This window comes from Columba livia, chromosome 13 (assembly GCF_036013475.1).
Source record: "Columba livia isolate bColLiv1 breed racing homer chromosome 13, bColLiv1.pat.W.v2, whole genome shotgun sequence".
NCBI classification, from domain to species: Eukaryota; Metazoa; Chordata; class Aves; order Columbiformes; family Columbidae; genus Columba; species Columba livia.
The window spans coordinates 11,600,392-11,619,261 of NC_088614.1; the positions used below are offsets into that span (position 1 = coordinate 11,600,392).

General features: G+C 49.8%; 1 protein-coding gene across 13 annotated transcripts in view; it reads right to left on the minus strand.

The window, feature by feature from the left end:
• HYDIN (HYDIN axonemal central pair apparatus protein) overlaps positions 1-18,870 on the minus strand; it is a 167,087-nt gene that overhangs the window by 16,114 nt on the left and 132,103 nt on the right. For 8 of the 13 annotated variants that reach the window (XM_065028958.1, XM_065028960.1, XM_065028959.1 and 5 more), the window contains 24 exons: positions 18,053-18,261; positions 17,188-17,340; positions 16,707-16,890; positions 16,098-16,239; positions 14,708-14,873; positions 13,334-13,966; positions 12,511-12,723; positions 11,766-11,971; positions 11,403-11,585; positions 11,068-11,187; positions 9,438-9,597; positions 9,160-9,332; positions 8,494-8,692; positions 7,494-7,593; positions 6,874-6,973; positions 6,214-6,382; positions 5,701-5,939; positions 5,253-5,367; positions 4,431-4,635; positions 3,827-4,062; positions 3,225-3,376; positions 2,090-2,282; positions 1,394-1,502; positions 556-813 (listed from right to left, as the gene is read on the minus strand). In XM_065028958.1, coding sequence (XP_064885030.1) covers positions 556-813; positions 1,394-1,502; positions 2,090-2,282; positions 3,225-3,376; positions 3,827-4,062; positions 4,431-4,635; positions 5,253-5,367; positions 5,701-5,939; positions 6,214-6,382; positions 6,874-6,973; positions 7,494-7,593; positions 8,494-8,692; positions 9,160-9,332; positions 9,438-9,597; positions 11,068-11,187; positions 11,403-11,585; positions 11,766-11,971; positions 12,511-12,723; positions 13,334-13,966; positions 14,708-14,873; positions 16,098-16,239; positions 16,707-16,890; positions 17,188-17,340; positions 18,053-18,261 — 4,617 coding nt within the window. Of the gene's footprint in view, positions 1-555; positions 814-1,393; positions 1,503-2,089; positions 2,283-3,224; positions 3,543-3,826; positions 4,063-4,430; positions 4,636-4,688; positions 4,825-5,252; positions 5,368-5,700; positions 5,940-6,213; positions 6,383-6,873; positions 6,974-7,493; positions 7,594-8,493; positions 8,785-9,159; positions 9,333-9,437; positions 9,598-11,067; positions 11,188-11,402; positions 11,586-11,765; positions 11,972-12,510; positions 12,724-13,333; positions 13,967-14,707; positions 14,874-16,097; positions 16,240-16,706; positions 16,891-17,187; positions 17,341-18,052; positions 18,262-18,870 lie in introns of those variants that run through there. The other 5 variants (XM_065028963.1, XR_010465959.1, XR_010465960.1 and 2 more) reach the window with 5 other exon arrangements.

Sequence of the window (18,870 nt, forward strand, 5' to 3'; positions counted from 1 at the left end):
TGTTATGAATGACAGCAAGAGATGTCAGCATGCGGTGAGGTCCACCTGCCCCCCACATCTATGTCCAACTCTTCCTTGCTCCAAGCATTCCTCCCTCTGGGAGATGCAGCTTCCCATCCTACCGTTTTCAGGGAAACACCAACACGTCCCTGAACACGTGTCTGTGCAGCGAGACATGCAGTGCAGTGTGCCCTGCCTCTGTGTACATGGCAGCCACACTCACAGACACTGTGTCCAGTGGGCAACACCACAGGCCTCATTATATAGAGAACGTAAACTATCACACATGGTCTTCATCTTCATTGCACACCATGGGCTGGTAGATTTCCTTTCAAAGATACTCAGCTGGTATCTCTGACCCTTCCCTACAAGCCTGCAAACTTCTCCCTTGACAGAGGATCTTCCCTTATATTCTCAAGTGTGGCCACTCCGTAGACCATGAAAGATGACAGGATCTGTCTGCTAAGGCTGGAACACACCTGCACTGTCACAGGGTGAGCAGAAATGTCTATTTTCCTCTTCCTTGCTCCATTTTGGCAGCTTCTCCCCTCTTACCCTCAATGTCTTCCTCCAGATTCCACTCAGTGTTCTCCTCCTTGCCGTCTGCGACTAGTCCATGGATATTATCTAGCGTGAAGTAATCCTCATAGCCTTCACCCACCAACTGAATGTTGGTCTCTTCATAGGGATTGCCCACCACTGACAGGTGGATCTTGCCTTCCACACGTTGGGCCAGGGTGGGTTTGAAAAGCACATCAAACTCTGCTAATTCCCCATGATGCAGGACCAGGGACACGGTGTAAGGCTTCCTCTCTGCACAGCAATGGAGATCAGAGACAAGTGAACCAGCTGTTCAGAGGAAACTTTTCCATGGGGTATAAGTGGAAAAAGAGCCTGAAACCCAGCTGCCTCTAAGCACAGTCTCTCCCACCAACGGTTTCAGACTATTGTTCACAGGACTATGACACCACCATATACATCACTGCTTTAGTGTCTTAACCTCAGGTTAACACCCAGCTCTCACTCAAACTTGCATCCAGCCAGCTCCTGCCATAAAGCTGAGTCAAGAGGGGTTTTGGCTTTTGTTGGCTGGCTGTGGGTTCAAGGCCTGCCTCTGTTCAGGCTGGTAACTTCCCACATGCAGCAAAGACTTCAGACAGTTCACTGAAATGGCGATGGTCCCCCACAACTCAGCCCACCGTGTCTAGAAGAACAGAAAAGTTTCCTATGACTTGCTAGAGGGAAATCCTGCAAGAGTCCACATGAAAAATTACAGGTACAGAGAGCCCCCAGAAAGAAACTGTATCTAACATCTGGCTGCTGCTTGGCCAAGCCAAGAGCAGGGCACACTTTCCCTCTGCAGGTGACCACACTTCATGGTTAATGAATTTACCTTTTCTGGGAGAGTCCTCCTTTGAACCCACAGCTTGGTAGATGCAGTCTGTAGCAGGCCTGGCTTTCAAGAAGAAAACTCCCCCTTCATCCAGCAGGTCTAGCATCAACTGAGAAAAGGGAACATAGAGCAGGACCACACTGGTGTGGGTACAGGACAGCAGGAGGATTGACACTGCCCTGCTGCTGGTCCTGCATCAGGACCCCAGCACGCTTCCCCGCTTCAAACACAGCTCTTACCATAGGGATTAAGTAAAATCAGACAGGAACAAGTGTTCAGAGGTATTGGGATATAATTAAAATACAGTAAAACAGGATAAAGTACTAAAAGTAGTGAGCAGAATGTAATTAAACTATAAATGAGTTTAAATAAAATGTAGTAAAACACGATCAAATACTACCTACTGTGACTAGGACATCACACATGCCCACATGAGATACAAAATGTGAGAAGAGAGATGGGGAAAAACAGCCCACCAAATTCCTTGTGTTGTGTTTAACTGAAAAGGACAGACTGGTCAGAAAAAAAAAAAAATCACATTTCCAAGAGGAACTCCCTTCCTGGAAAGTCAAAATCAGTCATTTGCTTAAAAAACTTCTGAGATCTATTCCCAGGTCTACCATGTTTTCTAGGACAGTTCCTCCATGGGATAAGCACTAGTTCCCAGACCAGAGCATTCCCTGAGCAGGCCCTCACCTGGACAGGTACGATGCCACTGTTTTTAAGGACCAGAGGGAGTGTTTCCAAATCACCCAGCAACAGCTTCTTGAAGAGCAGCAGAGGGTTCCCCCTCTTATTGCGAAGGACTGGGCGCAGGACCGTCACCCGAGGCAGATTCCCATCTCCACTGATATCGAAGGTGAGACTTTGTGCTTTAATTGTGGCAGGGCTGCAGGAGAGGCAGAGGAGAAGTCATTAGGGCTGGTACCAACCCGTTCTCTACTTGGTGAGTAATAAAGCGAGTGCCACCTGCTGCTTTTTCCCTGGCTGGTGCTCCTGTACCCCAGAATACATTTCTCCCTCTCCTCCCAGTCCAATTTGGGGACATACACAACAGGAACTTGCTCTGAAGAGCCAGAGCCTTCCAGAACACCAGTTAGAAATCATTTCACTTAATCAAATCATGCAGGTAAATAATGAGGCAACAGATGAGACATGGCAAATTCACTGGCTGCAGTGACATGAAACATATGCAAAAAGCACAGGCACAGCATGAAAACAGTATAAAAGCAGGAAGGGCGAAGTAAATAAATAATACTGGCAGTAAAGATTATTTCCGAGGACACTAAGCCCAGAATTGCTTATCAGGGCAGAAAGCTGACTTAGCTTGTCCCAGTTCAGTCACTAAAGGCTTGGGAAAATGCAGGTCAGAGCCCTGGTACAGAGGAACAGGGCTTCTCTTTTAGAAGGGGTCCAATCGCTCCTTAACATAAAGTAACATAATATACCCCAGGTAATCATATAGGGTCATTTCATTGTAACAAATAAGGAGGAAACAATGCATGCTGACTTGCTGGCGCAGAAACTGTTTCATCTCATCACTTGTCCTTGGAAAACCCCAGCTCAGCGGTTGCATGTTTTTATTTCTTTCTGATTCAAGAACTTCCAGTACCTAATGTTACACGGTCTTCACAGTTACTCATATAGGCTAAACTCGAACTCTTTATTTTTTGCCCTGTTATATCTAATAGTTACTGCCTACTGGATTACCTAATGCTAAGTACTCTACCAAAGGCTACTGAAAGAGTTATCATTAACAAAAGGTCTGCATGCTCCCAGAGGAGAGGCAGCTATCAGAAAGTCACCTCCAAGATTTCCCAGGGTGAGTTACCTTGCCTGGACATCAAGGGAAGCCTCAAAAGTGCACTGGTAGTTCTGCATCGCTTGTGGAGTGAAGGTCACCGTAGCAAAGGTGTGGGAGTGGCTGGGCACCTGCATCCAAACAGGATCCACCTCGAAAATGTCGCTAATGCGGCTGTTATGCTTGGGAGAACCCACAAAGTGGTGTTAGGAGAAAACGTGCTTCAACACGCTGCACTCTTTTTCACATATGCACCATGGGGAACAGCCCCAGACAGCATCTTCCTTCCTGCTTCCCCAGATAGGCTCCTTCCATCTCAGGGGGTGACTCCATCCATTGCACAGGGACCTGCCATAAAGCCCAGGAGTGCAAAAGCTTGTTCTGAGCACTGGGCAGCCACCCCAGCATACATGAAATTTGGGGACTGCACGGGATACCCTGCAAATAATTTAGAATTGACCTTTAAAGAGAAGGAAAAGACCAGGAGCCTGAGGAAAAAGTCTGCTTTGAGTCCTGGCACATAAGTTCAGTAGAAAAGCCCACTCTGAGCACATTTCCCAGAGATATTCTGAATGGTTCAGGCTACACATAGCCTTTAAAGAGCAATGGTCACCTTGGCCTCTTGTTCTTACCTTCCCAGGGACGGGTTTGATGGAGAGGACCACATCACAGGGGACTTTGTTCACATTGCGGATCTTGAAGCGAGCTTTGGCCTTGTGCCCAACGAGAACACTGGTGAAGATAAACTTGTTCTCATCTGTGATGAACACACCCTTGTCTTGCACTGTCTGTAGGATCTGGCAGAGGTTGATGTTGCTGCAGATTCGATGCTCCTCAAAGATAGACTGTATGTCATCAACCACGAAGGCTGCAAGCAGACCAGAGGGAGGCCTGAGGATGGAGAAGCCTTCCTGCTGAATTTCTCTAGACCCTGTTGAGCTCTCAGAAGGTTTGATAAGCTCTTTCTACCCAGGTCACTGCAAAACCCAGCCTTCTCTGGGGGAGTTGGCTGTGAAGATGGAGCTCAGTCACCCTCAGTCTTGAAGGGTATTGTTTTCCTTTGATCCGTCCATGCATCCCTCCCAGCCTCTACCCACTGGTGGACTTGGAAAGGATGGGAACCTCTGAGAATTTTAAGATGAGACTTAAGGGTCAGGGTGCCTCTCTAGCCAAGCAGAAAGTTTCGGTGCTGATCAGCAGCAAGTCTGGCCATGGGGATCTATGAACAGGGCGTACCTGGGAGGCAGGACTCGGCAAACAGGGTATAGGGGATGCCAAGGGGGTTGTCCTTGGGGTCTCTGCCGCTGATATCGATGCACAGGTGCTCCTTGCATGTGCCCAGTGGCTCTGCCTGACAATCCACTGTGATCATCTGCTGGCCTCCAGGAGGGAGGGAGCCAAAGCCAGGGTACACTGTGAACATGCCGAGTGTGAAGCGAGCCTGCAGAAAGAGTCCCAGGAGAGGCTGATGTCCAACAGCCTGACCTGGAGCATCCCCAGCAAAGAGTACATCACTTCTTGGCCTCCAGCCAGGCCCAAGCCCCCAGTTCCAGGGAAGGGAGGGATGACTCCACTGCCCAAAGGCACCCTCAGATGAGATGAACAAGCCAGAAGGAGCTGCAGGCCTCTCCTGAGTGGCACAGAGAAAGAAGTTTGGGTGTAAATGGTGAAGATGGCAGCTGGGATCCTTCAGCCTCCAGGGGTAAAACAGGAGAGCAGAACTGTGAGAAATGACAGGAGAGACAAGGACCAGGAAGAAGAAAAAGCAAGGTGATCTGCTATCTATGGTCTGGGAGTTCAAACAGGGATATTCTGTATATGTGGTATTGACAGACTTGCTTCGGCTAGCAGGTACCGAACACAGCACCTGCTCCCCTCTTCTGACCCCACAACACTCACAGGGACTGAGCAGCTCCTGCCTCTGCTTGTAGCTGGGAGATGATGGACCTCCACCACACACCACATCCCATCCCGTGGTGATGAGCCCCCAGCCTGGGCACAGCAACATGTTCCCACACCTCCTGTAGCTGCACGCGTTGGGGAGCAGGAGCCACCCACCTGCATGGTTGGGTTTGCATCCTTGGACAGTGAGTTCTTCCTTTGCTTGGCTGAGGAAGCCATTTTGCTTAAGTTGTCATTCTCGTAGGAGTGGTCAGGTTTCATCTGATCTGCACTGAGAGGAGAAAGCAGAAAATAGCCATCATGCTGAGCTCCCCCTGCCTTTCTCTGAGGTTAAAGCTGTTTTTCCTCCCCATGGAGGAAATCCTTCCTGCCCCCCATGGCTCCCAGGTCCTGCCTGCAGCACTTAACTGCTGTTGCTTGTGGATACATCAGCTCTATCACCAGCCTTGTCCTACACATGGGGATACCAACACACTTTTCTGCCCCCTCTTCACAAGCCAGTGACACAAACGGACAATAACCCAGGTGTCCTGGCTGCTTGTCACGCACCAGCTGTGCTGTGGTGCCTCCTCAGGCAGGAAGGCTGGTGCAGGTCTTCTCTCACCTTCTCTTTAGCAATACAGCTGCATCCTGTTCTGCTCGGTAGATGTGGAATTTAAAGTCAAGGATGCCTTTGTTCTCCAGCCTGAAGGTGCAGGTTTTCTTGGTACCGTTTATTATGGCACCAAAGCTGATGAGTGAAGCGGGGCAAATGCTGTATTTGCTGAATGTGGCTCTTGCTGACACTTTCACTGGGATGACAGCGATGGTCTCCCCTCCTTCACCGATGCTGGGCTCAATCACCTGCAGCCGGAGAAGGGGTTGGTATATACAGCAATGAGGCCACTCTCTCTCTCTGTCCCCTGGCCCTGTCACCTCACTCTCCCTGTTTAAATGCCTCCTCCAGAGCCAGATTTTTTAGCTCTCCTTAGGAAGCATCACAAACGGTTTCTGAAAGACTTCATTGTTCATGTATGAGAGAGGATTGCCCAGCTAAAGCCTTCCTTCCAGAAGACACACATCCTGCTTACACTCCCAAGACTTGGTGTGCTAACACCACCTGGCCCAGGCAGCTCACCTGGCAGTGCAGGATGGGTTTGTCCTCAATATTAATTTCCAGCTTGGGGTGGAAGAGCACCTGGACCTGCACAGGGCGATCTGAGGCAGCCAGCAAGCCCTTCTGTGGTTGGACAGTGAAGTGGGATGCCAAGTCAGGTATTTTGGTATCTGCAGTTTCCAGCTTCAAACTGGGGAGAAAGGGAAAGAATGAGGTTTCTGCAGTTAAAAGTACAAGTGCCATCAGCACAGCCAGGACTTGGCATAGGGCCATAAAAAATATAAAAGTGAAAGAGTCCAGCTCTGCTTGGGGAATCCTAGATCTTGACAGAGAGTGCAGACAATCACAAGTTCTGCAAGCTAAACTTGACCCCAAATTTCTTCATTTCCTCCTTTAAAGAGTCTCATAAAGCTGACCCTCCAAGGAAGGCAATGAATCTTAGCAGTGAGTGGTTTATATTTCAGAGTCTCTCCATCTAGTTCCTGCTGAGTTGTGAAGAACTGCTGGACTGTGGTTGGATTCTCTATTAAAAATATTTGAAATTAGAAAGCCCAGGTTTTATATTTTCCTAGACCATGAGTTAGGCATAATGGAAACAGGTTCTAGCCATGGACCGCATGAGAATGCAGGCCTGGGCAGATGGTGGCACCATACGTTCACAGACCAGACAGCTGGACCCACCTGTATCCAATCTCATACTTCCCTTTGTTCTTCAGAGTCAGCATTTGTTTTGCATCATCCAGGACCCTAAGGATTCCAAAATCCATGCCACCATCTGTACCTGCAGAAAACCCGCAGAGCAAGGTAAGAAGTGGTGAACATTTGTGAGCTGCTGCAGACTACACTACGCGACAAGATACATGTTTGGAGTTCTCAGGTGGCACAAAATCTTTCTCAGCAACTTTCTGTTCTTGGAAGTTTTCTCCAGCTACTTTGCTGCCCTTTCTCTTCTTACTTAGAGAAGATCTGCAGCTAAAGAGCTTGGTTTCCATCTCTTCCTTTCCAAGGGCAGATCCAACAACTTTATGTGCTGTGCTGAGCCTTCAAGAGTTGCCAACTGCTTGTTCCCATCACTGTTGTTTCAAAGCCCCCAAGTCAATCTGCACACTCCAAAGTTCAGACGTGAGACACTCAAGGCTGTCTGTGCCCTGACAGTGCTTTACTCCCCACAGCTAGCAGGATATGTGCTTTATGTGTTCATGCCATACTTACATAATATCCCATCCCAAGTGCTTTGGTCATCCACCTGCCAAGGCAATGCAATGCACCCAGACTACTTTGTTTTGGTGGCATCCACTGACCTTTAGAAATGGTGATGCTCAGAGCAACATCATAGGGCTCTGCAAGGATTTGGATATTTTCAATCTGAACAATTCCCAGGATGTTTTCTGCATCTGAAACCTGAGGCAGCAAGAAACAAATACCACTTAAGCCAGTCTCTTAAATTACTTTGGTAGACAACATACAAGCCCTTGTCTCTGCCAACCGCTTCCACCATGGCCTCCCCTGCCTGACAAGCATTTGTGGACTCCCAGGCTTTCCTAACCTGTTCATCTCATGTGCCATCCCAGCGGGATTCTGCCACAGTAAGAAACCCTCTCAGCACAATTCTGCACTCCTACAGCAGGAAATGCTGCTGCTAAAGCAGCTTGGGAGTCACAGTGATGTAAAAACAACCACAATAAAGCATGAGTTGTCCCAGAGCAGGTGGCATTAGCAACCAACCCTCTCCTCTTCAATTGCCCAGCAACGTCACTGAAATGCAGCTCCTAAAACACAGGGAACAAAATCCCAGGGTGAAAGTTTGTTGCTCAATGGTAAGAGCCCCAGAAGGACTCCAGGATGGGTGCAGGGAACACGCTAAATTCTGGACAACCAAACAACAGTGTTCAGCCATGCTCAGAGGCAAGTTGGGTGTAGTATAAGCTCAGGATGCCGTTTCTGGTTATCTGGGGTGTCATGGATGCTCTGGGATGCACCGAGTGTTCTGGTGAACCCAGTCTGTGGCAGCAGAAGTTGGGGTTGTATCACCCTTGTGTTCATCAGGTGCATCTCTCCCTGACTCCTCAGCACACTTGCCCCATGATGCTCAGCTACCAGAGCATCCTGCTAGTCAGTTTCCAAAACATGATCCTTCAGTGAGAGTCCCTTGCTGCTAAGGGCTGCTCCCCCAGCAATGCGGACAGAAAGGAATCACATGAAGGCTCATTCTTTTCCCACTTCAAGCACAATTTCCATCCCTAAGAGCACTGGGCTGATCTCTCTGCCCTGCTCTGCCAGGGTGGGCATAGATCCCCTCACCTCTAGTCGGATCATCTTCTTAATGTTGACAGCCTTCCTGGGCTTCAAATAGAGATGCACGACAAACTCTGTGTGAGGACTGACAATTCCCACGTCTTGTGACACAGAGAAGTCCTCCCCAACATATTCCAGCCCACTGAGCCGCCAGGCCATGGGCAGCGGGGTACGGTTTTGCAGGACCAGGGTCCTGCTCTCCCTCCTGCAGAGACAGGAAGACACTCAGTACTGGCTGTCTGATGGTCATGCCAGCCTTGCAACCGAATACAACTTGGAGCAGCTCTGTCCATGTGTCTGAAACACAGTTAAATTATTTGCTTTCTCACAAGTCTTGGAGGTAAGGTTCTGGGGGTGAGTTGGGTGTTAAAAGTGTAGCCAACAGAAGCAAGACAAGGAGAAGCAACTGGACTGCTCTCTGAACAAGCAGACAAGGTACCAACGCATCAGGCTGCCCATTGCACAGCACTGTTGGGGGGGCTACAGAGCTTGTAGCTGCCGTAGGATCCCCAAGCCAGCAAGGAACAGTGAGCGAGATACTGGGAATTCTGGCAGAAAGAGGGACATGAGCCCTGCCGCTGCTCTGAGCGGGCACCAGGCCAGCGAGAGAAGCTGAAGGGGAGCTCACTGTTAGCTCTTGGACCTGCAGAGCAGACAGCAGGGGAGACTGACCTGTGCAGGAGCAGCTTGTTGAAATGCACCTGTTTGGGGCTGACCCCCAGCTCCACCTGCACCCCCTGGCAGCACAGGGGGAAGATCACTGGCTCAGGGTTCTCCTTAATGCAGCAGACAAGGTTGTCTTCCAGGAGTCCAGCTGAAGTGGGGTATGCCCAAATGGTCAGCTCCTAGCCCCATCCCCACAAAGAGAAATAGAGAAGAGCATCCAGTGAGCAGGAGGAACAGCTCCTGGGAACTTCCACCAGTGCCCGCCCCACCTGCCCGACTCCTACCTGCTTCTCCTTAGGCTTGAGTGTCATGCTGGGAGGGTCTAAAAGGAACGTGTCTGCTTTGAGATCGCGCTCAAAGGAGAAACGCACCTCTGCTTCCAAGGGGGTGACATTGAGAATGGTTAACGTCTCGTAGTTGTTGTGAAATTGCGGTGCCTTGTACCTGTCCACAAAAGAGGAAAAGGCTGCAGAGGAGACAGTTGCCACTATCACACATCGAGGACAGCACCATGTCCCAGCAGCGGGAGGCGACACTGGGAAACCACAGTCTAACAAGCAGGTTAAGAAAAAGGATCACTTTTGGGGGCACATTACATGGTGTGTTCAGCCTTGCAGTACTTTGATATCTGCCCCTATACTCAGTGCCTCCAAACCTGAAGCGTGACAATGCTCAGGCCACTTAAAGAGCATTTTATACAATATAAATTCAAAGGCGCCTGGAAAAATAAAAGTACTCCAGGCAGACGGGTTCTTCCCCCTTCTTAGTTGGGTTTCCTTCCCTGCAGGGTATAAAGAAATGCTTTTGAAAAGAGATTTTAAATATAGTTTAGCTTATCTCTTCCAAAAAAGTCATGAGACTGCCTTGTATTTCATGGTTTAGCTCAAAACCTGAAGGAAGGAAATAGAAAGTATTAATTCCCATGAGGAGTGTTAAATTTAACAAATGTCCCTTCTTTAACTCCAAATTCTGTTCCATATCTTGAAGAGTTAAAAAAGCAAACAGAAACCCGAGACTACTCATCAGCCTAAAGACCCTCTTTTGTTTTTTAAACTGTTTTAACTTCCTGGGGTTGTCAAAATACCACCAGCTGTCCAGAGCTCCCGTGAATACAAGAATTTATTTTCTAATATTAAAAAAAAAAAAAGACATGTTAAAAATAGAAATATGCCAACAGCTACAATGACAACTTTTTTAGGCAGACTGTATCCAACGGTAAGAATCAGGAAAATGTAATTCCTATTTTAACTCCTCTGCGGGTTCCCTCCATGTGCCCCCCCAAATTGGCAGGGAAAATCATAAAGTCTCACTAATATTACAACAGATTAATGGTTTACAAAACCACCAATAGAATAATTGCTCATTCAGGCTACCTGTAGAGCTCAAAGCACTTAAAAAAAAAGCACCATAAAGTTCATTTCATAGGTGGTGAAGCTGAGATGTGGAAGGGGGACACAGGTTGCCCCAAGTCACCTTCAGGCTGGAAGAAGCATGTGGCTGTGGCCACCAAGGCACCCACCAGGTAGGAATCACAGAATGGTTGGAGTTAGAAGGAACCTCTGGAGATCCTCTAGTCCAAGCCACCTGCTAAAACAGGTTCACCAGAGCAGACTGCACAGGAGTGCATCCAGGTAGGTTTAGAATGTCTCCAGAGAAGCAGAAGATCAACAGCTCCACCTGTCCCCAGCTCCTCCAAGATTCATGTGCCTTTTATCTCCTCAGGTTCACACATCTGTGGCCCTTCAGCCTCATGTATCTCGCAGGTCTCTGCCTGGGCCTGCCCTGAATTGTGCCACTGGGACAGCACATTCCCAAGCATGTCCATGAAAGCATAAGGCTGTGGAGATCCCATCCCAGCATCTCACTCCGAGCAGGCAGCACATCAGGCTGTTCACTCAGGGTGGGAGCACATACCAATCTCTTGACTTGCCACACAGCAGAGGTCCAAAGTGGAATACACCTGTTTCCATGACATACTGCTTGAAGATGATGTCATCATCTGCCTTGCTCTTCCTGCAGTGAGGAAACACCAACCTGGGCGAACAAAACAGGGAATGAGGAACTGTGAGATGCTCTAAGTAGAAAACCTAGTCAGAAAGCAACGACCCTTCTTGTTGGCTGAGGTACCAGCACTGGTCCCCAGTTTCAAGCACGGAAGGAGCTGCTGGGTGGCTCGGGCAGCATACTCTGCCCAAGCCACAAGGTCACTGTGGTACGAGAGGCAGCCATGGCTCTGAGCTCAGCCATACCGTGGGTCCTTGCTGATGGTGGGGTACAGGCAGGTGCCCCTGCAGTGCAGCTGGTACAGTCGGTTTGTCCCCAGGATCTCAAAATGCAGTGTCTGGTCAAACTGGCCCTGCACCGTGGAGCTGAAGTGGACCCTCAGTTCCACCTCACCACCGGCAGGCACTATCCATCGGCATCTGCTCAGCCTGGTAATTAAAGAAGAGGCATCAGACATTGCTAACAAGCAGATGAAACAAGTAAGAGGGTTGCGGATTTGCTATCCCACGGAGGCACTGGCAGAAGGTCACTGAAGAGCTGGGGACCACGGACCTCATTTGACAACATGGCCATGGAGCAGAGGGGTCACCTCCCCACTCACAGCTCACCTGACGACCCTCCTTGGGGATGGGATGGCATCCACACCACTTTGGTGCACCCTGGTGGGACTTGTGGACGTTGCTGAGCCCGACCCCTGGCGAGGTTTCTTGCGGCCCAGGCTTCGCTTTCGCTTCTCCTTCCCAGCCTCCTGGCTGCCAGCTACTTTCTCCTTCCTAGACTGACTCCTGGTTGAGGTGACCTGCTGCTCCGAGGCCTTCACAGCAAAGGGGAGAGAGAAAAGGGAGAGAAAGGTGAGACCTGCCCTAAGACATCCCCATGCTGGAAAGTAAGCTGCGGGTCCGTTAATGGACAGGTGAGAGAATAAGTAATAATGAGCACCTACTAGTTTCACATCTGCCTAGAGGCTTGGTGCTCCTAATTAGACTGTGTTTTGCCTACAATATCTCTCCTGGTCCAGAACCCTCAATGTACAGCAATAGTGCTTCTTGTTCATTATTCTGAATACTATTTAAATGTTATATTGCTTCTCTCCGTGCTCTCATCCATCCTACCTTCTGTCAGCAGAGAAATGAAGTTGAACCACAACAGTTTAGAAGTTGAGGATTTTAGGTGATTTTTTTCTCATCCTACAGAACTACCCTATGGCTCAAGCAGAGCTGTCTCTTCTGCACAGACAGAAGTGGTGTCTGCAGGTATGCAGCCCTGTCACATCTTCACAGCCATTCCAGAGTGACCCTTTTCCATCCCACCTGGCCCCCACACCCCCACCCAGCCTGGCTCCCGCCCTGGCACCTTCATTGTGGGCACAATGGGGACATCCTGGAAACTTTCGGTGTCAGTCTTATCTTCTTCTGCAGTGGCAGCTTCTGGCACAACAAAGATGAAGTGCTTGAGGGCTTCTCCTGATGCTGTGGCCAACCGTGTCTCCGGGTAACGGATCACAGAGTAAAAAGCAGTCGGGGGAATGGGAGGCCCTGAGGGACCCAGTCCCAGGTCATCCAGGATCTAAAGCATAAGAGAAAACCCTGTTTATACTCCTGACACCTTCATCCTCACACTTCCTTAAAGGCACAAAGCTTTTGGCAATGTTTTGATTTTGTGCCATGGCATTTTTTTGTTTGTTGTTGTTTTGGTTTGGTTTTGTTGTTGTTTTTTATTTGGGGTGGTTTTTTGGTTGGCTGGGGTTTTGGTTTGTTTTTTGGTGTTCGTGGTTTTTTGTTTGTTAATTTATATGGAACACAGTGTGATTTTATGCCTAGTGGGGTGGGCAGGCTCCAGAGCAGGGCCAGGACCTACAAGTGGGACTTAGAGAGAAACCTCTCCTCTGAGTGCCTCAGCTGAAGAAAACAATAACCATAAGCTGCCCTGTGACCATTTTTAATGATTTCCAGACTAGGGAACTCTTGGAACATGTAGGATGCTTAACCAGAGAGCACTCCCTCTTTACACCCATCCAAGGGATGCTGAGAACCTCCCCAGCCACCTGGCTGCTGTGGAGCCATTGTGGAACATCATCAGTGGCCTGGACACTCTGTGGCATTGTCACCTGTCAGGACACAATGCACCAGGGCCCACACCACGGCAGGCTCAGTATCTGAGCCTTGCTGGACTTTACCTGCTCTGCTGTGGGCAGCTTGCCACTCTCCAAGATCATCCTGATCACGTCTTCTGAGCCCAGCACCTGGATGTCTAAGCAGGGCACACGGCTATCCTGGCCTTTGGACAACCCTTCTGCACCTTCCCCTTCCAGCTGAGAAACCTCTGAGTCCTCAAGAGCCTTCACTTTTTCCAGTCGTTCCTTCTCCAGGCGCTCCTTCTCTAGCTTCTCTTGACGCTCCTTCTCTCTGTCCTTTCGGGTCCTGCGGCTGGATAAACGCTGGCGCTGGTCTTCTGCTTGTTGCCGCATCTCCTCATAGTTCAGAGGGAACAGAAGGATACCCTGAACCCTGTCCCAGAATGACAAAATATGCATGACATTCTTCTGTGATGCCTCGTAGATCTTAAACCTCAGGGCCAAGTTCTTCTCACTTTCACTCAGGGTTCTGGTTTCCTCCTGTTCTGGGTCTGCAGGTTCCACAACCACCATCGGGCAGGAATCTGTTGGGGGAACCTTGTTCCGCTTCTTATCTTCCTTGTCACCTGCCACAGAGTCTGGGCGCTCCTTTACTGATCCCTTCTTGTCTACCCCCTCGGTGACATCAGACCGGTTGCTGGCAGACGCGTTGGTGGTGCTGGGGGATATCACATTCTGGGCAGGAGGAGCAGGAAAAAACAGTGAGCATTTCAAAGCACCAACTCAAATGCTGTAGGACAGCGATGAGCTTTACAATAGCACTCCAAGCCTCGCCTGAGACCTGTGCTAGGTGGTCTACAAATCCCAGCTCAGAACGCAGCTAGTTCCCAGTGTAGCTCAACCGAAAGCAAACTCCCCAGTGCCAGACTGATGAGGAGTCCTGCAAACCAGCTGAGAAATAGAACAGCTTCCCAACCCAAACAAGGGAACTTGAGACACCCCCTTACTACTGTGCAATCCTCTGACCTTGTTTCTGGTGTGCTGAGCACCCCTGCTGCAGGCTGACTCTCTGAGAAGTTTGGTTGCTAACGAATACCTAAGGCTTGGTGCTATCTCCTGCCAGACACATAGGAAAAGACACCACAACCCAGGTGGGTCAGTGGCTCAGAGGTGTAAGTCATATGCAGAGTGGGGAGAAATGCTGGACTATAACTCCCTAGGCCTCCACAGTGAATGTATGGAGTTATGTGAAGCCATGACTCAAGGGCAGCATGATCCAAAGAGCAGGTCTGCTACAAACCCATGGGAAAACACCCCCGGTGAAGCAGCTGTTTCCCACCACAGCCCCATGTGTTACTTATGGCCAGGTCCTCATCCCCAGCACTGTGTGTGGCTGCTGGCTTCACAGAGAACGGTACAGCCCAGCAGGAAGGTCCCCAAGGGCTTTTACTCATCTCTCTAAACACAACCACCCACCTGTCTGTTTGCAGACAGGCTTTTCCTCCTCAAAGCATGATCTTTGTCTTTTCCAAGATCTTTCTTTCCCCGCTTAGACTTCTTCTTCAGCTCTTCTTCCTCCTTCAAGCGTTCTAGCTCCCGCTGGTGCTTTTCCTCAAGCTCTCGAGCCAGCTGCTCCATCTCCCTGCAGCAAGCCAAACAGAAAACATGCCTGAGAGTCACCACCAGAAATCTGGGCTCACTGCAATCCCAGCTGGTCCCACACTTCATTCCTTGACTTTGAGGCCAGGCAGAACCATTAGACCATCTCCATGGGCATCCCTCAATCTGGGGAGGCTGGGAACATCCAAGCTGCAGAAAGGTGGGAGGGAACCTCCAGGGCCAGCCAAATCTAAGCCTTACTCTCATAAGTCTAAACGCTGCAACTTCTCTGGTAAGGTCCACCTGGACACCTTCAGCACATTGTCAAAGACTGATCCACCATTTCTTTGCATTGATGCCTGAAGGCCTCCCTTGATTTCTCAGTGTAAACCAGCCTGCAAATCACTAACACCCAGTTATCCCTGAACCAATACTTGACTTTTCCAGCCCTCCTCCCTGGGCATAGTCTGCTCCTTTGAGCGAATAATCACATCAATCAGAAAGCAAAGGCTGCAGTAACTCCCCTCCTGCAAAACAGGCTCCAATCAACCGGGTTTCCCGCTGGAATTCAGCCCTGACTATGGGAAGCTTGCACTATCTGACCTGGAAATCATGGTTTAGATCAGTCCTAGTGATCTCTTCCCAATTAAACTCCAGCTCAGGCTGAAAGAAGTGCTGAAATACAGGCTGCTTTAAGCAGGTCCCTTTCCCAGTTTCACACTTACCCTGTGCATCCCCCTGCTGTGGTGGATCAGAGCTTCCCCCAGGCTCACCTGCTGCTGCAGCTGAAGATGAGCCCAAAAGACATTAGCTTTTATGGTTGGTGTCACTCAGTGAGGAAAACCCTGGGAGATCAGCATCGTAAGGATTTCACCTGCAGCAGGGTTGGTAGCTATACCAAGCCAGTACAGCTGTGCCTCACACCAACCCACAAAACAACCCCTTTGGTTTAGTGAAGAAGGTGAGAATCAACACAATTAACTTAGAAATGCTTATAAGTGCAGTGGCAAAGCAAACCCAGAGCCCAGCTCCCTGCAGACAGCTTCTAAGCTGGAAGGTTCATGATTAAAATGGAGAGATGTCATCTCACTGGAAGAAGGTCCTTCCTCTGTTGGGAACCAAGGAGTTGGAACTAGCCATCCCTGTGCCACTTGTAATGGTTTTGGCCTTTGCTCTGTAACCCCTCTGAGCTCAACCAAGGTGTCCAGAGCACGGAAACGCTTCAGAGACACTATCCTGGGGAGTAATCCATGGAAAGTTTACAGACCTCTTCCTCCTCTCACGCTGGGCTTGTCGTATACTGTTATCAAACTGAGTTTTCTGCTCCTCAGTGAGGGCATCATATTCATCCTCATCCATCTCCAAGAAACGTTCTTTCTCCCTCCTGGCAGCCTCCTCCTGCTCCCGCTCTTCAGCACAGACCAGAGGAGAAACCATTAGTGACTGCAAGGAGAGCTTGATATTCAGGGTGAGCTGCAAGGACTTATAACTGTCCCAACCTAGCCTACCATCCTGCCAGGAGATACTAAAGGAGCTCATAACCCTGCTCCAAAACTCAGACAATCCCCCCAACTACTGCCCATCAGTGAGTTCCCATGTACCAGCATTGTGGACAGCTGGCTGGTGGTTAGTTATTGAGCCACAACAGGTTGAACTTGTGCCCAAGCTTTAATGTTAGAGACTAAGGTAAGTCTTACTGCCTTAGCTCTGCTGCATTTTAAGCAACCATGAACTGAGTGCTGGCTACATCAAGGTAGAAAGAGGAATTATTAATAAAAACATTGCTTACAAACTCTGCTGGTTACATAGATACCCACAGATAAGGTTGAGGGCTTGAGAGAGAAGATTTGAGAGGTACAGAGGTGAATAGCTTTACCTTCCTGCTCTTTTGCAGCTTTCTCCCTGGCTTTAAAAGAAGCATAATCCTGGAACAGGTTCACAAGATAGATATAAGGCCGATTTCTGACAGCTTTCAGCAGACAGAGGAGAGCAGACTCTGTATTGCATGCAAACAGGGTCTCCAGACCATCAAACACCACTCCCTGATAGCAGTCACTCAACTGCAAATGAAGTGGAAAAGGAATAGAAAGTCAGCTATCGCACGTGTTGGGGTCTCAGCTGGACAGTAAAGGCACATGTCAAAGGATACCAGCCATTGTTTTTCCATGTGCATCAGCTCAAAAAAGCTCTGAACTTTCCTTGTGCTCTGCCAACTTACAGCATCTGCAGCTTCACCCCAGGATCTCTGCACACAGCCCAGGATTTCTGCAACCGCAGATCCACATCCCCTCCTCTCCAAATTGTACTTTGCTGCCTCTCTGTAGCAGGAACATATAATTTGCCCCCACCCCACATACCTGCAGCCTTTCAGACAGGATGGTCACCAGCAAGTCCTCAGGCAGCACGCAGCTCATGAAGCCCGGCTCTCCCACTGTGCTGCTGCTGATGCTCAGCCATTGCTGCGTAGGAACGCACGGAAGGGAAGACACGGGATGAGAACTGCACAAGCCCTGTGAACACCATTGAACACCACAAGAAAAATCAAACACTTTGGAAACTCACAAACAATTCCAACTGCCACACTTGGAGCTGGGGTTTCTCACTAGCAGGTGACTAGAAGAGGACTGCAGGCCAGCAGCTCCAGGGGACAGCCCTGGGGGTCACATCCCTTGGCCAGCACAGACCCAAGCTTGTAAGCTCCCGGTGCCACACTGTGCAGCCACATTAGCCAGGACTGCACTTTGCCAACAAACTTTAAGACCCAGTAGAGTTTTTCTGCTGGAGGACAGGATTTTGTTCCCACCCCACAACATCCCCAACATGCCCAGCTGGCTCCCTGCACTGCATAGTCCTGCACCAGGCTCTGGGGGACATGGAGTCTCCACCATAAGTAGCCCCTTCACTTTTACTAAGGACTGTAGCAATAGAACAAGGAGTAATGGTTTTAAATGAAAAGGAGGAAGATCCAGACTAGATATAAGTTTTGTGATGAGGATGGTGGAAGACGGGCTCAAGTTTCTCAGAGAGGTGGTGGATGCCCCATCCCTGGAGACATCCCAGGCCAGGCTGGATGGGGCTCTGAACAACCTGATCTGGTGAAGATGTCCCTGCTCATGGCAGGGGTGGCACTGGGTGAGCTTTGAAGGTCCCTTCCAACCTGATCTATGATTCTCAAAGCAACAGAAAGGTCCCATGTGTAAACCAGTGCAAATCACACTTCACCTGGGAGCCTGTTGGATCCATTAGATGCTGTCTCTGTGACTGGGATGCATGGGCACTTGTCCTTCTTTTTCCTCCTGCAATGCTGCCCTGGACTCGGGAACTGATGGACTTCAGGCTGAATTTGTCCACAGAGCTGGACTGGCTCACCCCTGGGCTCTGCTTGGCCTCAACGCTGAGCTGCAGGCTGAGAGACACATCTGTGTTTTGACCTGCAGAAGGGAGAGACAGCTCAGCAGGGCTGGGGACAGCCCTGTGCTTTGGGGAGCAAGCAGGCACCTGCAACCCACTGGCGACAGCCCTGTGCCCTGGCAGGGACACAGCCCACGTCCCTCAGCCTGCTGGGCACTAGCAGCACTGCCTTGAAGAAGCAGCTCCTTCTTCACTTCTCTTATTAGCATGACAAAACACACAATCAGATGGGTTTTAAAGCCAGAGAGTTTTTAATGCACTGCCCTGCATCCCTCCCAACAAATGGGTGTGGAGGTGACAACATTTGCACAGCAGCTCCCCTGTGGATCAAGCCAAGGGTTTATCCTCCAGGACCATCATTCCAAGACCATGCACCCATTCTGGTTTCTCACATGGAGACGGTAACACACAGCCCTGCCCCAGCTGCATCACCCACCTCCACTGGAGCTAAATCCTCTGTGTGGGATAACCCTGTCGGTGACCCAGGCTCCTCTTTCTTCCATCAGCTTCCAAGCCAGGAGCTGATGAACCAGGGGCAAAGCTGAGCAACAGAAAACCTCCCCCACCAGAGCCAAGGTCTGGCCTCAGCTGGCAGAGCTCCAGGCATCAACTGCCCAGTAAAGTTTCCT